The following is a 14,915-nucleotide window of genomic DNA, read 5'->3' on the forward strand; positions in this document are numbered from 1 at the left end:
ATTCACACTGCGTTTGATAAGCGATGACGACAATACAATGTCCAATAGAAAAATGCATTTTCTAGAAATTTCAATTCGCTATAAGCGTTTAGGATATATCCAGGCAACTTATATAACATACCATAATGAAAACAGACCAATCATGTATTTAATATAAAGCAGTCTTTATTTACTACGCACCATACAGCATACGGCATTTCTAGTAATTCGCTTATGTAGAATGTGATTTAGCACGGAAATTCGCATCGCGTATCGCTGGCTTTAAACTCCAATTTTTTTCCTAATCTGTCACTTTTGGAAAAAGACGTCACATACAAGATCAAACAATCACAAGCAGAATACGAAAAGGACACGTGTTACTTGATCTATGGTTTTCAGAATTTACAACAATGTTCTCTTGGTTTTCTTAGATAATATGTTAGATAAGATAAGATTTTATTAATTTAATGCAGTCTGGTTTGACCAGAGGTCCAATTTAATACTGTCAAATATATTAATATCGCGTATAAGCAACACGAACATCGTATACATTACTTAACCTTTAACAGATGACGTGTCGCATCCAACAATTAAAATTTGACAACATATTAAAGACACTATCTGAAAGTATCGTGTTGAAAAAAACTAATAATAGAGAAAAAGAGTGAAATAATAAATATAAACTTATATAAATATGTTAACATCAAGTGTCATTATATACACGATGTCCAAACATAACAAGTCAAACTTGGAGGCTAAACACATAGATGTTTATGTGTCAATTTAATATATATTTATGTGCACTTTATATATAAGTCATAATTTATTAGATGAACATTTGGCATTTTATTGAAATATTTTGACTATAAAATTGTTTATCTTGTAAATATATAGTGATATATTTATTCTACAAACAATTTGTAACAAAATATTGTTACAAATTTTTTAATAACTATATAATCTATAAGTTCTGTGTGATTATTGTTCTCTGAAATATAAGCTTAACAAAGATGCAACTGGAAAAAGGACTTGCTTACGAATATATGTACATCACATCTGTGATTGCAGCCTACTGGTAAGCAACAAAATTATGTAAAATTTCCAATGTGGAAAATAATAAATTTTATTTTCACTTAATTGCTACTAACGCATTTTTTAAATGTATATAATTCTATGTACAATTTGTTGAAACCAGAATTTTACATAATTTGAAATATTTTTTAGGATAGTATCCATTTTGACTGTATTTGTAAATAAGGCGCTTCTATCTAGCCAAATTATAAATTTGGATGCTCCTCTTTTTGTAACTTGGTTTCAATGCATAATAAGCGTAGTTATTTGTGTCACTTTACGCACACTGTCGCGATGGTTCCCAAACTACATTACAATGGCAGATGGTAGCCCATTTAGGAAGGATGTTATAAGAAAGGTATAGTTCTTTCAAGAATATTTCAAGTATTTTTTCAAATCACTGTAAATCACTGAAAGCAAATTATTTGATCTTAAGAAAGCTTTGCATCAAAAGACTTTTATCTTATGGCTAATTCTTTATAATTGGAAATGAAAAAATGACACAATAAATTTATTGAAGAAAAATTAATTTTGAATTAAAATATGGAAAGACTTTTCCTTTCTCCTCTCTTTCTTTCTATCAGCTTTTGTAAAAGTGTATATATATTCTTTAACTGTTATAGGTACTGCCATTATCAATCCTGTTCACTGGAATGATAGCGACTAACAATTTGTGTTTAAAATATGTTGGCGTTGCCTTTTATTATGTAGGTCGCTCACTGACGACTGTATTTAACGTTGTGTTTACCTATATTTTACTTGGTGAGAGTCTTACATACAAGCAAGTCTAACTGAATTAATTGAAACTTATCAGAATAACTAATCAATGGAAACTTACAGGGCAAAAAACATCTCTGAAATGCATAACATGCTGTGCAGTAATTATCGCTGGATTCTGGTTAGGCGTGGATCAAGAACAGGTAGCTGGTTCTCTGTCTGTTCTTGGAACCTTTTTTGGTGTGCTTGGATCATTACTGCTATCCTTATATTCCATTCGTATGAAACAGACGCTTCCAGCAGTAAATCAAGACATTTGGCTGCTTTCTTATTACAACAATGTGTATAGCGTTATCATTTTTATTCCATTAATGATACTAAATGATGAACCGACGACTATATATAATTATGAGAAACTCAGACACCCTTTTTTCTGGGGTGCTATGACGGCCGGTGGTATATTCGGCTTCGCCATCGGATATTTCACCGCGCTTCAAATACAAGTCACATCCCCATTGACACACAACGTCAGCGGGACTGCGAAAGCATGCGCTCAAACAGTTTTAGCAACTTATTGGTTTAACGAAAAGAAATCATTCCTTTGGTGGGTAAGCAATGTGATCGTCCTTACTGCCAGTGCATTTTACGCGAAGATTAGACAACTAGATTTAAGGAAAGAGTACAAAGCCGAGACACAATTGCTTAAGGTATAAAATAATAATAAGATGTAACAATTTTATTTAAGCTTTTATATTAAAAATTTATTCTACCCATCATGTATATAAAAATTTATTTTATAAATATTTTATAAAAAAATATCAAGAAAAACAATTTGGAAAATACTGTTTTTTCTTATGTATATGCAAACCAACTTTCATTTTAAGTTTGCAAGAGTGTGTATATATACGTGTATTACATTAATGTAGATAAAACAGTAAAAAATATATAAATACATATTTCAACATTCTCGAAAGAAGTCGATTATTGTGCACCCATGAGTATTCATAGAATAATCATTATGTGACCGAAATTTTAATATCACAGTTTTCAAAATTCTTGACACGACTGTATATGCTTGTAACAAAGCATACGTATTTAGAATCGCGATGCGATTCCGTTTCCACGGCTATCGGAATGACTCGATAACAAATCTTTCGTTTTAATTATTGCATTTACACTTTTTATGAATAAACTATCGTCAGTAGGCAATGAGGATATCATAGGACGCAATCGTGCTTGCAAAGCAGCGTCCATCGAATGTCTTTGATTATTTTCGATCATCACACCAGATGGAACAGAATAATATCTGTATAAAAAGGAGAAAGTGTAAGCTGTCAGCAATTATCAAAATTTCTTATGAATTATCCGAAGTTATCAGACTTTTTTTACATACCTGGGATATTCTATTGCAGTGGAAACGTTCAAAGCACGAATGATAAGATTGTATAGAATTTGTCCATTGAGAAAAGCATCGTTTGAACCAAACACTCCACGTAATCCACATATTCCTTTTTTAGAGTGAAAAATTATAGGAATAAATGTGGATAAATTGTCATCATCGATGTTGTCTAATAAAAATCCAGCGTCAGTCATATTTCCAAGGCCAAGAGGTGAACTCAAACCGCTGCATCGTTCATAATATGTTAATACAATAACAGTATGATTGTCTAATAAATGTAAATATATGTGATTTGCATTACTAACGATAAGATGCTGACGTATGTATCTTGCCAATCCATTGCCATAACTCCAGTGTATGTTTCTGTTTTTGCTAAAATTATAATTATGAGATTACTAAAAATTGTAACTATAAAATGATAATGTGTAAGCTTTTGATAATAATTAACAGAACAGCAGATGTGACTCACCATGTTGCATATTTTGAAAAAATGGTAAATTCAAATACATCAGTGCATGAGCAATAAGAGCTTGCGATTCTATCGTGGATGCATTTTTTGCGAAGATTGGAAGACTTTCCAGTGCTTCAATCACTGTTTGCATAAAAGATGCGTCTGACGGATAGTAAACTGTATAACCATGTAATGTTGAACTTTTTGCACTTGTGACAGCAGGATTGTAACTCGCTAACTGTTCCAATGATTCTTCATGCAGAATTCCATTGTGTAAAATTTTATGCGCCACAGTACCGTTGTATAAAACTGTAAGAAAATACTAAATTTCAATAATTCCATTACAATTTACAAAAAGCAAGGTAAGATTAAATAAAAATTATTTTTAATTGGAAAAAAACTGCAAATGCAACAAAATATTTAAATTGTACCTTTTGAACCATATTTTGCCACAATATCTAATGTGTTTGCAAGTTCTGACAAACGCAATGTATCACCCGGATTTAAAGAACCATAAAGCATCCCGTAATGTGCATTTCTCGATAATTCATTGACAAAATCCTTAGATACAACAAATCCTTCTCGAGCTAATTTAACAGAGGGTTCTACGATATCACGCCATGGCAAGCTGCCATATGATTCTTGAACAAATTCCAATCCTTGTAATAAAATTGGCAAACGTACTTCACCTTCTGCAAAGAGGCATATTGGATTGATAAATAATATTTTACTTTTTCCTGCATTTATTACTTCATACATGTACTAAAGTAATATACAAACCTTTAGCTGTATTATTTACAATATTAATAACAATGGGATGAGTGTAATTTTTATAATTATATATCATTATACGACCACCTCTAAAAATAAATAAATAAATTCAGAATTAAAGAAATAACAAGAATTAAGAATTTAAAGCAATATCTTACCCGCCAAGTCCAGTTTTATGGGGTGCCACTACAGTCATGCAAATAGTTGCCGCTATTGCAGCATCCACTGAATTGCCTAATCTTCTAAGTATTTTGGTACCAATTTGAGAACAATTTGAATAATCAGTAGCAACTGCTCCATGAAGGCTAATCTAAAATGAAATAAAAATATTGTTAGAATATTTTATTAACACTTTACATTCTTCTCTTTCTATGCATACCTGTGGTATACTTTCGGTGTAGTAAATTTGCAACACTAGCATAGTAGTGATAGCAAAAGTTAATGCAAGAAAACAAATAATGATAAATCTCAGTCCATTGCAGGAGCATAGTCTATATTTATAATCTTTTTCCTTTGTCAAAGGACATTCTTCTGTAAGACCTGAAAAATATGCTTTTTCTTTTTCATCTTTACTCAGTGAAAGATTTTCATAAGTCATACTAACGCATAACAATGCTAAATTTATGTATGTCAAAACAGATGTTTATATTTCGTAAAACTTACGTGTATTATAACTCATTTTTGTAAGTTCACTATCTCAGTGATCAAGATATTAAAATATTCTTGCGCTTAAATTACCATAATAATAAAATACTGAGAAAATTACAACAATATGTATTATTCAAAACTGATGCGCCAATAGCGAAAAAAAAAACGTGAAGTGAAAATAAATAACGGAATTGGACGGAAAAGGAAGGAAAGCTGACTTATTCTACCGCCATCTAACAAGAATAAGAGAGAAACTAAATAATATGGTACACGCACAAAGCGGTACTTTTAAAAACATCTTGTATCTATTTTACAAGATAAAAAGAATTTAAAGGTACAACTTCATAAAAATAAAAACAACATTGTTTTATGAATTTGAAGAACTAAATATATTTCCTAAAAAGTCATTAGACTCCCAGTAATCAGTATATTTTTGTTTACGTTCTATGTAAGAGGTATCAAAATTACATTTAGTTAATTCTATTGAACTAGATTGAATGTTTGGTCTTATATTATAATAATTTTCTAAAAACTCTAATACCGATGACTTATTTTGTAAATTATTAAATAATATTCGATCTTTCTTGGGTAGAATCTTTTCCAACATAAATACCAAATGATGATGGAAGCATTGAAATTCAGTTGGTACAGTTGATGTGATGTTTAACCAATCTTGAACGCAAACAAGCGGGGTAACAGCAGGTCCCGTAAATAATGCCGGATTAGTTAAAATACCTCTTGCAGACATTACACCTTCGCACCTAGATTCTTTGAATAAAAATTCTGCATTTTCTAAGTTTTTCACATCACCATTTGCGACAAGAGGCAACTGTACATAATCTCTAAGAAGTTTAAGATTATCCAAATCGATAGGTTCATTACGCATCTCAGGAGTCCTCGCATGGACTGTCAAAAATGAGGCGCCAGCTTTCTCTAAGATTTGACAAAACATTATTGTCTGGCGTATGTCCTTTAACAGTCGTATCTTCACGGAAACAGTGAATGGACTAGGAATACGATTTCTGATTTGATATACCAAATCTTTCACAAGTTCTGGTTTTTTTAACAAATCAGCTCCATATCCTTCCTTCATAGCCCAACGTTGTGGACACCCACAATTTAAATCTACACCATCGCAATACCTATTAATTACAAAATAAGATAAGTACAGAAAACAAGCTTCTCGATGCTCAATTTACTGATAATTTACTGATATGTAATTGCATATATATGTACATATATGCATATATGCATACATGCACATATATATGTAGCATTTATATGCACACATATATATATATATATATATATGCATATAAATAGCTACAGTACATGATAAACTTACGGTGCAACCATCTCTGCAGCACCCACAAAATCCTCTACTGTTTTAGCCGCAAATTGAACAATAAGTGGCTTATCTTCTTTATGAGTAGTAAATTCATTATCTCTAGCCTTTGCTGATTGCACAAACGAATCCGCCATGATCATAGGAGTAAAACAAATGTCGCATTCGTACCGTCTTACAAGTGTTCTAAATTGTAACCTAATGATGGCAAAAAAAAAAAAACAAATTTACGTAAAACGTTCGCTTGAAAAATGCAACTTTAACTCACTTGCTGTATCTAACCATCGGAGCGCATATTTTTATCATTCTCGGCTCTTTTAATGTTGCTACTATATCAGTAGTCATTATGGTTATATTTTTGTTGGATTACTCAGATCATAAAAGCAACAAATTTGTGTAAATAAACGTAAGGATAAAAAAAAAGAGCACAATTATAAAAGAAGGAATAAAAATTTTAATTATACTCCAACTTAATGCTCATGTTCGCGTACATATATTTATCTGCGTTGCTATATTAAAATCAAAATTAAAACATAAAACGGCATGAAGTATGAAGATTGAAGATGTATGTGTATCTACGAAAAATATGCTACTAACCTGTTATAAATGTAATGAAATACTGGCTTAGTTTACACCGATTGTTTAGTACGCGTACCAAATACTAAATCTGCTTCTCTGATAGGTATAAATCGTTTAGTGTAAAATCTACACCAATCAAAGAAGCTGATTTAGTACTTGGTACGCGTATTAAACAATCGGTGTAAACTAAGCCATTTGCATGGTTCGTAATCCGATATCCGATGTCCAATAGAAAGATTTGTCTTTTAGAAACTTTTGTCGTTTATTGAAAAGCGGACGTAACAAAATTTTGTTATTCCATCTAGATATGATTCTATCGAAGACTGCCGTGTAGTTTGTGGTCAGCCGGTAGTCAACGTACCGATGTTGTTAGTTCTGCATTCGACTTGGATGTTCGTTTAGCGAAGAGCAAATTTCTAGACATTTTAAATACAAAAATAGATTCAAAGCCTGCATGCGCTTGTAGGCTGAGTGAAAATGAGTAATATATTTGGTCTTGAAGATGGTAAGTGAATAATAGATATAAAATTGAAAATTAAGTGTAATATGTAGATCAAGGAAAAGAAAAAGTTTACTCGCTCTGTAATCTACTGATTAACTCCGAATTTTGATCCACAAAATCGAACGTATTTATTTTATTCTAGATCAATATGACGATGAAGATGCGGAGGAAATTTCGTCGAAACTTTGGCAGGAAGCCTGTTGGATCCTTATTAACGCGTACTTTGACGAAAAAGGTCTTGTACGACAGCAGCTTGATAGTTTCGACGAATTCATCGAAATGTCCGTCCAACGTATAGTAGAAGATTCGCCGCAAATTGATTTGCAAGCAGAGGCTCAACACACTACAGGCGAAATAGAGAACCCTGTGAGACATTTGTTGAAATTTGAGCAAATTTATTTATCGAAGCCGACACATTGGGAGAAAGATGGTGCGCCGTCCCCTATGATGCCTAATGAAGCCAGATTGAGAAATTTAACGTACTCCGCGCCATTATACGTAGACATTACGAAAACAATCGTGAAAGATGGCGAGGATCCTGTCGAAACACAACATCAGAAAACATTTATTGGCAAAATACCAATTATGTTGAGATCCAAGTACTGCTTGCTCGCTGGCTTATCCGATCGTGATTTAACAGAATTAAACGAGTGCCCATTGGATCCTGGCGGATATTTTATCATTAATGGCTCGGAAAAGGTTCTTATAGCGCAAGAGAAAATGGCAACAAATACCGTTTACGTATTCAGCATGAAAGATGGTAAATATGCTTATAAAGCAGAAATCAGGTCCTGCTTGGAGCACAGTTCGCGACCCACCTCAACTTTATGGATTAACATGATGGCCAAGAGCGGTGCTAGCATTAAAAAGTCTGCCATAGGTCAACGTATTATTGCCATTATTCCATATATTAAACAGGAGATTCCCATAATGGTTGTCTTTCGTGCTCTCGGATTTGTGGCCGATCGAGATATCCTGGAACATATTATTTACGACTTCGACGATCCCGAAATGATGGAAATGGTGAAGCCGTCGTTGGACGAAGCTTTTGTTATACAGGAACAGAATGTTGCCTTAAATTTCATCGGAACCAGAGGCGCCAGACCCGGCGTGACAAAGGAAAAGCGAATCAAATACGCGAGAGAAATTTTGCAGAAGGAGATGCTGCCGCATGTGGGCATAAGTGATTTTTGTGAAACTAAAAAGGCTTACTTCCTCGGTTATATGGTGCACAGATTACTGTCGGCGTCCCTAGGACGAAGGGAGTTGGACGATCGCGATCATTACGGCAACAAGAGATTGGATTTAGCCGGACCTCTGTTGGCGTTTCTGTTCCGCGGTTTGTTCAAGAATCTTATGAAGGAAGTGCGTTTGTACGCACAGAAGTTTATAGATCGTGGAAAAGACTTCAATCTCGAGCTGGCCATTAAGACGAAAATTATCACCGACGGTCTGAGGTATTCACTCGCCACGGGCAACTGGGGCGATCAGAAAAAAGCGCATCAGGCAAGAGCGGGAGTGTCGCAAGTACTGAACAGGCTGACCTTCGCGTCGACATTGTCGCACTTGAGGCGAGTGAACTCGCCCATCGGAAGGGACGGTAAGCTCGCCAAGCCACGTCAATTGCACAACACGTTGTGGGGGATGCTTTGCCCCGCGGAAACGCCCGAGGGTGCCGCTGTAGGATTGGTAAAGAATTTAGCTTTAATGGCGTACATAAGCGTCGGCTCTCAACCTTCCCCCATCCTTGAATTCTTGGAGGAGTGGTCGATGGAGAATTTAGAGGAAATAGCGCCGAGCGCCATCGCCGATGCTACGAAAATATTCGTCAACGGATGCTGGGTGGGTATTCACAGAGATCCAGATCAGTTGATGGCTACTCTGCGCAAATTGAGAAGACAGATGGACATCATCGTCTCTGAAGTATCTATGATCCGCGATATTAGGGATCGCGAAATAAGAATATATACAGACGCCGGTAGAATTAGTAGACCACTGCTCATAGTGGAAGGACAGAATCTGTTATTAAAGAAGAGGCACATCGATATGCTGAAAGAAAGAGATTATAACAACGACGGGTAAGTTGTAAGCTCTTGATATTCTTTTTTTTTATTTCTCGGCTTTACGATGTTAACACTCACATTATTTACAGGTGGCAGGAATTGGTGGGCAGCGGCGTGGTGGAATACATTGACACACTGGAGGAAGAAACTGTTATGATAGCCATGTCACCTGATGATCTCAGACAGGACAAGGAGTATGCGTATTGCACGACGTATACGCACTGCGAAATTCATCCGGCGATGATCCTGGGCGTGTGCGCTTCCATTATTCCTTTCCCCGATCATAATCAAAGTCCTAGAAATACTTATCAGGTATACGCACGCGTCTCACTGCATTTCATTCTTCGTTTCTGCGTATTTTTACAAGTATCGAGTGTATAAAAATGACCACTATTTTTTCAGAGCGCTATGGGCAAACAAGCTATGGGTGTATATATTACGAATTTCCACGTACGCATGGATACCTTAGCTCACGTGTTGTATTATCCGCACAAACCGTTGGTCACCACGAGATCCATGGAATATCTAAGGTTCCGTGAATTACCGGCGGGTATTAACAGCATCGTCGCGATCCTGTGTTACACCGGATACAATCAAGAAGATAGCGTCATTCTGAATGCCAGCGCTGTCGAAAGAGGCTTTTTCCGATCAGTGTTCTACCGCTCGTACAAGGAGTCCGAATCGAAGAAGATCGGTGATCAGGAAGAACAGTTCGAGAAACCTTCGCGTTTGACTTGTCAAGGAATGCGCAATGCGATATACGACAAGCTGGATGACGACGGAATCATCGCTCCTGGAATTCGAGTGTCGGGCGATGATGTGATTATAGGAAAAACGATCACTCTACCTGAAACGGACGACGAGGTGAGTTGATTTTCCGCCCTTCAACAACAAACTTACATTATCTGATCAGTAAAAGGAATGATGAATAATAATTCTTTTGGCTTGCAGCTGGACAGTACGACGAAACGATTTACGAAACGCGACGCGTCGACTTTCCTGCGAAACAGCGAGACCGGAATAGTCGATCAAGTAATGCTGACGTTGAACAGCGAGGGCTATAAATTTTGCAAGATTCGCGTGCGCAGCGTACGTATTCCGCAGATCGGTGACAAGTTTGCGTCGCGTCACGGTCAAAAGGGTACGTGCGGGATTCAGTACAGGCAGGAGGATATGCCGTTCTCTTGCGAAGGTCTCACACCCGATATCATCATCAATCCTCACGCCATCCCTTCTCGTATGACTATCGGTCACTTGATCGAATGTATACAGGGGAAGGTTTCTGCCAACAAAGGTAACGCAATTTTCATCTTCGGTTCAAGCAAGATGTATATATTGTTGACCAGGGTTGGGAAAGTTATTTTGTAAAAGTATCTAGTTAAAGTTACAGTTCTTTTCACCAAAAAAACAACTAGTTACAGTTACAAGTTACCGACTCTGAAAAGTAACACGTTACAGTTTTAGTTACTCAAAAAGTAACGAGTCATTACTTTTCAGTTACTTTTTTGCAATAAATGTGCACTATTATTTTAAATATAAGAATCTTACATTTCAAGATTTATTAACTTATTATATACTACATAGGTACTTAATTTTGTGTTATATTATTTTATATGTAATAAATCACAATTGTTTTAAACTTAAAATATTAAATTAATTAATAATTTAAAATAAATTATTATACACTTAGAATAAAAATTATAGGATTAAAATTTTTCAGTTTAAAAATTTACAAATTTCACACAAACAGTTGTAACTTTCCGAAAAATCGTAGACTAATGTTTCAGTTCTTCTTAAAGTCTCAACTTTATATTTATATGATAATCAAAGATAATTTATTGCTGGGTGGCAGTGCATTCTTTAAATGAGAATTTGTTTATTTCTGTTGAATTTCATAATTAATATCTATACGTTTATCCGTCTATGTAACAAATATCGAATCTACACTTAATATGACAAATTCCATGACAATTTTGTTCCTTTCCTAATGCATATGTTTATGCGACTATGCAAGTGTGTCTGGATAGGCCCTAATTTTTACAATTAATACAATCGTATATAGAATATTAAAATAACTGTTAAATTAGTTACTAGTTACCATAAATGTGTAACTAAGTTAAGTTACAGTTATAAATGAAAAAAAAGAAACGAAGTTAAGTTATAGTTACCGAAAAAAAATAACTGTAACTGTAACTTTGTTACAAGTAACGAGTTACTTCCCAACCCTGTTGTTGACTCATGTGAATTAATAAATTTTCAGGAGAGATCGGTGACGCCACGCCGTTCAATGATGCTGTCAATGTGCAAAAAATTTCCACGCTTCTACAAGAATACGGTTACCAGTTGCGAGGAAACGAAGTGATGTACAACGGACACACAGGTCGCAAGATCAACGCCCAAGTCTTCTTAGGGCCGACGTATTACCAACGATTGAAGCACATGGTGGACGATAAGATTCACAGTAGAGCGAGAGGGCCTGTACAGATCTTAGTTAGACAGCCTATGGAGGGTCGTGCGAGGTAATTACACATCATTGTAACTCTTATTATTTTAATGAAAATTATCCACTGCTATTGAAATGCTTATCTACATATTTACAGAGACGGCGGACTACGTTTCGGAGAAATGGAGCGAGATTGTCAAATTTCTCATGGCGCGGCGCAATTTCTGAGAGAACGTCTTTTCGAGGTGTCAGATCCATATCGAATTCACATATGCAATTTCTGCGGCTTAATCGCTATAGCCAATTTACGGAACAATACCTTCGAGTGCAAGGGTTGTAAAAACAAAACACAGATTTCTCAAATCAGATTGCCGTACGCGGCAAAATTACTTTTCCAGGAATTGATGGCGATGAATATCGCACCTAGACTTATGATACATTAATTCTTATTCTATGTATATATATCTTTTAGATTTTCGTATATCAGGTTATATACAGATTCCGTATAGTTGTTTTAGTAAGAAAATAAAATGGATTTCGAAATCTATTCCACGTTATTAGTCCCGGAGCTGTCCTTTATATCGATCTCGCCGTGAACCGTGAACTTATTCAATTGTGCGATAACTGAGGCTCTACAATGATGCTTAATATATATTCATTTGTATGAACACGTACATCACGGAATGTCAAATAAATATTTAATAAATAAGCTTCAAATTTATATTGTTTGACTGAACATTATAAATATTTAAAAAAACATTTATGATGCGAGTATTCTGCAAAAACAATCAAAAATAATTTATGATATTAATGATCCAAAATCCTGACGTGACACACATCTAAAATACAGAATTTTGCTCTGCAGACAGGGCAAGTACACTTGGAGGACAACCACGTTTCCGGCGCATTCTCATCTTGTCTCGAAGCAAACCTGTTTAAGACAATAATACCTGAGTACAAAATAATTTATGAATTAAGATTGATAATAGTGAAGGATGCTAACCATTTTGCCATACATTCTATACACCACATTGGACGGCAGTAACACGTCATACAGTTGTCGGAATCTCTATTTTCAGTGTTGCTGCACAATTTGTTTAATTTTATGTTTGAGGATGCTTGCATGCATCCAATGCACTGATCCAATTCCTGGAACAAATCAATAACTGTGATTCAAGATGAATCGAGAAAAGGAATTCAAATAGCCGAACTGCTGCATACCTGGGCAGTGTCATAGAATGGATTTCTATTAACTTCGTCTTTGAAAGTATCGATGAATCTATCCAACAAGGTCCTATGAAAAGTTATATTCTGCAGTACAATAATTGGCCGTGAAACTTTATCTTGCAAGTCCTTAAAATCCAATGCGTTTAATCTTATATCGAATGCACGTGCCATCGCCCGCGTAGGCTTCACCTGAAAGGTAAAGCGAAAGTCAGTATGACATTAATTGTGTGGAGAGTAATTCTGTGCAATAATTTGTATACCTGTATATTGATAAACTGAACTTGATCTCTCGTCGTGGGCGACATTAAATGAGTATCGCTCTTATTTACAACCAAAGTTGCATCACTTTGATGCGCCACTTGCAACTTATAAGGAGTAATCTTAATAATCCAATTGTCGGTTGCTACGACACGAGTTATACTATTTGTGACAATAACAATTTTATCTACTCTAAAATAAAATCGTGTTACTTTAGTATAAATGTACTTACAACAGCATTTAAGTTCCTAAGAATAAATTAGGTATTTGAATGAACCTTCGATATTCTATATTAATGTCAGAGGCGACACTTATCCATGATGTATTATTGTTACTGTACACAGCAAGATTTTGCGCTATCGGATGTGTAGTCCAATTATGTATAGACCATTCAAAGATTTTATTCAATGCATAAAGCGGACCAATTGTGGCACAAGCAGTGATCAATAGCCCAAAGGAAATTCCATCAGTGAGAAACAGTTTTGTGACGTTCACGTGACCAAAGAAAATTAATCCTAAAATGTAGCCTGTGCAAAGGAAAGTAATACGTTGTGAAAGTTCACGTAAATAATAAGAAAGCAGTGGACGAACATTTGTTAAAAACATGCCTATTACCCAAAGGCAGCATAGAGTGTACGATTAACGTAACTATGCTTCTTTTGATATGATACTGTATAAAAAACTCATTTTCGCTACCAAGCCAATTTGCGAAGATATCTTTCACGGTGAGCCCCGCCGAGACGAATTCTGTCGGCGGATAGACGATGCATCCGGACATCAAAAAATAAAATAAAGTGTAGAAAATTAAAGCGGACATTTTTCATGGAGAAAGGCTTCCGTTTGTTGTGACAGCAACGCCGGATTTATTTAGATGCACTGCGATATTTCGCAAAATTCTCCTTTAGCACTATCTCTTCCACCTCGCCTCGTCAGAACGCAATAACATGACGATAGGTTACGTTCGGTTCAAAGTACTCTTCTACAACATGTTGCGGGACAACCGATGACAACTGGGTACCGCAAAAAACTCCGGCAAAACCCGGTTACCGAGAACCGATGACAGCCGCGGTCTCGGACAAAATTTCGATTTTTTTCACTCAATATATGTATTTGTCTGTTTATTATCAATATATATGTATATTGTATATATATCTTTTATCACACATGACATAAAAAACAGAGATACCCTAAAAGCGGCCACTGTGGCATTTTCAGCAGAATGCTCAGTGATCTCTATTCAACAGCATCATCTACGCTCGTCTCATAATTGCAATTACATGGTTGCGTCAATTTTTCGACTGATAGTAAAAGATACTTTTTTTAATACGCATCGTGTACTGATAACGCAGTTTGGACAAAATAGTTCAAGTTGCGGCGCTCTGCCTGCGGAGCATTTAACCCATTTAGCCTATAAATTTGTTTACATGCATTATTTGCATTATTTTTTTTGAATACCGCAAAT

The 14,915-nt window shown here is 35.3% G+C and overlaps 5 protein-coding genes across 5 annotated transcripts; 2 read left to right on the plus strand and 3 right to left on the minus strand.

Moving 5' to 3' along the window:
- Positions 1 to 149: 149 nt before the first annotated feature.
- nac (GDP-fucose transporter nac) lies at positions 150 to 2,729 on the plus strand. Its single transcript, XM_012370801.2, has 5 exons — positions 150 to 202; positions 980 to 1,054; positions 1,204 to 1,408; positions 1,674 to 1,812; positions 1,891 to 2,729. The coding sequence occupies exons 2-5, from the start codon at positions 990 to 992 to the stop codon at positions 2,478 to 2,480; spliced, it is 999 nt and encodes a 332-aa protein (XP_012226224.1). The 5' UTR covers positions 150 to 202; positions 980 to 989; the 3' UTR covers positions 2,481 to 2,729.
- Positions 2,541 to 5,251, minus strand: LOC105674472 (glutathione hydrolase 7-like). Its single transcript, XM_012370799.2, has 9 exons — positions 5,052 to 5,251; positions 4,768 to 4,928; positions 4,547 to 4,698; positions 4,398 to 4,477; positions 4,049 to 4,309; positions 3,636 to 3,926; positions 3,472 to 3,538; positions 3,161 to 3,391; positions 2,541 to 3,073 (listed from the first exon to the last, which is right to left on the minus strand). The coding sequence occupies exons 1-9, from the start codon at positions 5,065 to 5,067 to the stop codon at positions 2,863 to 2,865; spliced, it is 1,470 nt and encodes a 489-aa protein (XP_012226222.1). The 5' UTR covers positions 5,068 to 5,251; the 3' UTR covers positions 2,541 to 2,862.
- A 147-nt stretch (positions 5,252 to 5,398) lies between these two features.
- On the minus strand, positions 5,399 to 6,987 carry Dus4 (Dihydrouridine synthase 4). The gene is made up of 3 exons (XM_012370800.2): positions 6,650 to 6,987; positions 6,382 to 6,579; positions 5,399 to 6,178 (listed from the first exon to the last, which is right to left on the minus strand). The coding sequence occupies exons 1-3, from the start codon at positions 6,724 to 6,726 to the stop codon at positions 5,404 to 5,406; spliced, it is 1,050 nt and encodes a 349-aa protein (XP_012226223.1). The 5' UTR covers positions 6,727 to 6,987; the 3' UTR covers positions 5,399 to 5,403.
- Positions 6,988 to 7,297: 310 nt separating this feature from the next.
- Positions 7,298 to 12,689, plus strand: Polr2B (RNA polymerase II subunit RpII140). The gene is made up of 7 exons (XM_012370695.2): positions 7,298 to 7,465; positions 7,605 to 9,540; positions 9,615 to 9,837; positions 9,928 to 10,389; positions 10,477 to 10,819; positions 11,786 to 12,044; positions 12,126 to 12,689. Exons 1-7 carry the CDS (start codon positions 7,438 to 7,440, stop codon positions 12,409 to 12,411), a joined length of 3,537 nt encoding a protein of 1,178 aa, XP_012226118.1. The 5' UTR covers positions 7,298 to 7,437; the 3' UTR covers positions 12,412 to 12,689.
- On the minus strand, positions 12,059 to 14,692 carry LOC105674414 (E3 ubiquitin-protein ligase TM129). The gene is made up of 6 exons (XM_012370699.2): positions 14,069 to 14,692; positions 13,731 to 13,980; positions 13,456 to 13,645; positions 13,190 to 13,384; positions 12,972 to 13,117; positions 12,059 to 12,899 (listed from the first exon to the last, which is right to left on the minus strand). Exons 1-6 carry the CDS (start codon positions 14,268 to 14,270, stop codon positions 12,776 to 12,778), a joined length of 1,107 nt encoding a protein of 368 aa, XP_012226122.1. The 5' UTR covers positions 14,271 to 14,692; the 3' UTR covers positions 12,059 to 12,775.
- Positions 14,693 to 14,915: the final 223 nt, after the last annotated feature.

This window comes from Linepithema humile, chromosome 1 (assembly GCF_040581485.1).
Source record: "Linepithema humile isolate Giens D197 chromosome 1, Lhum_UNIL_v1.0, whole genome shotgun sequence".
NCBI lineage: Eukaryota > Metazoa > Arthropoda > Insecta > Hymenoptera > Formicidae > Linepithema > Linepithema humile.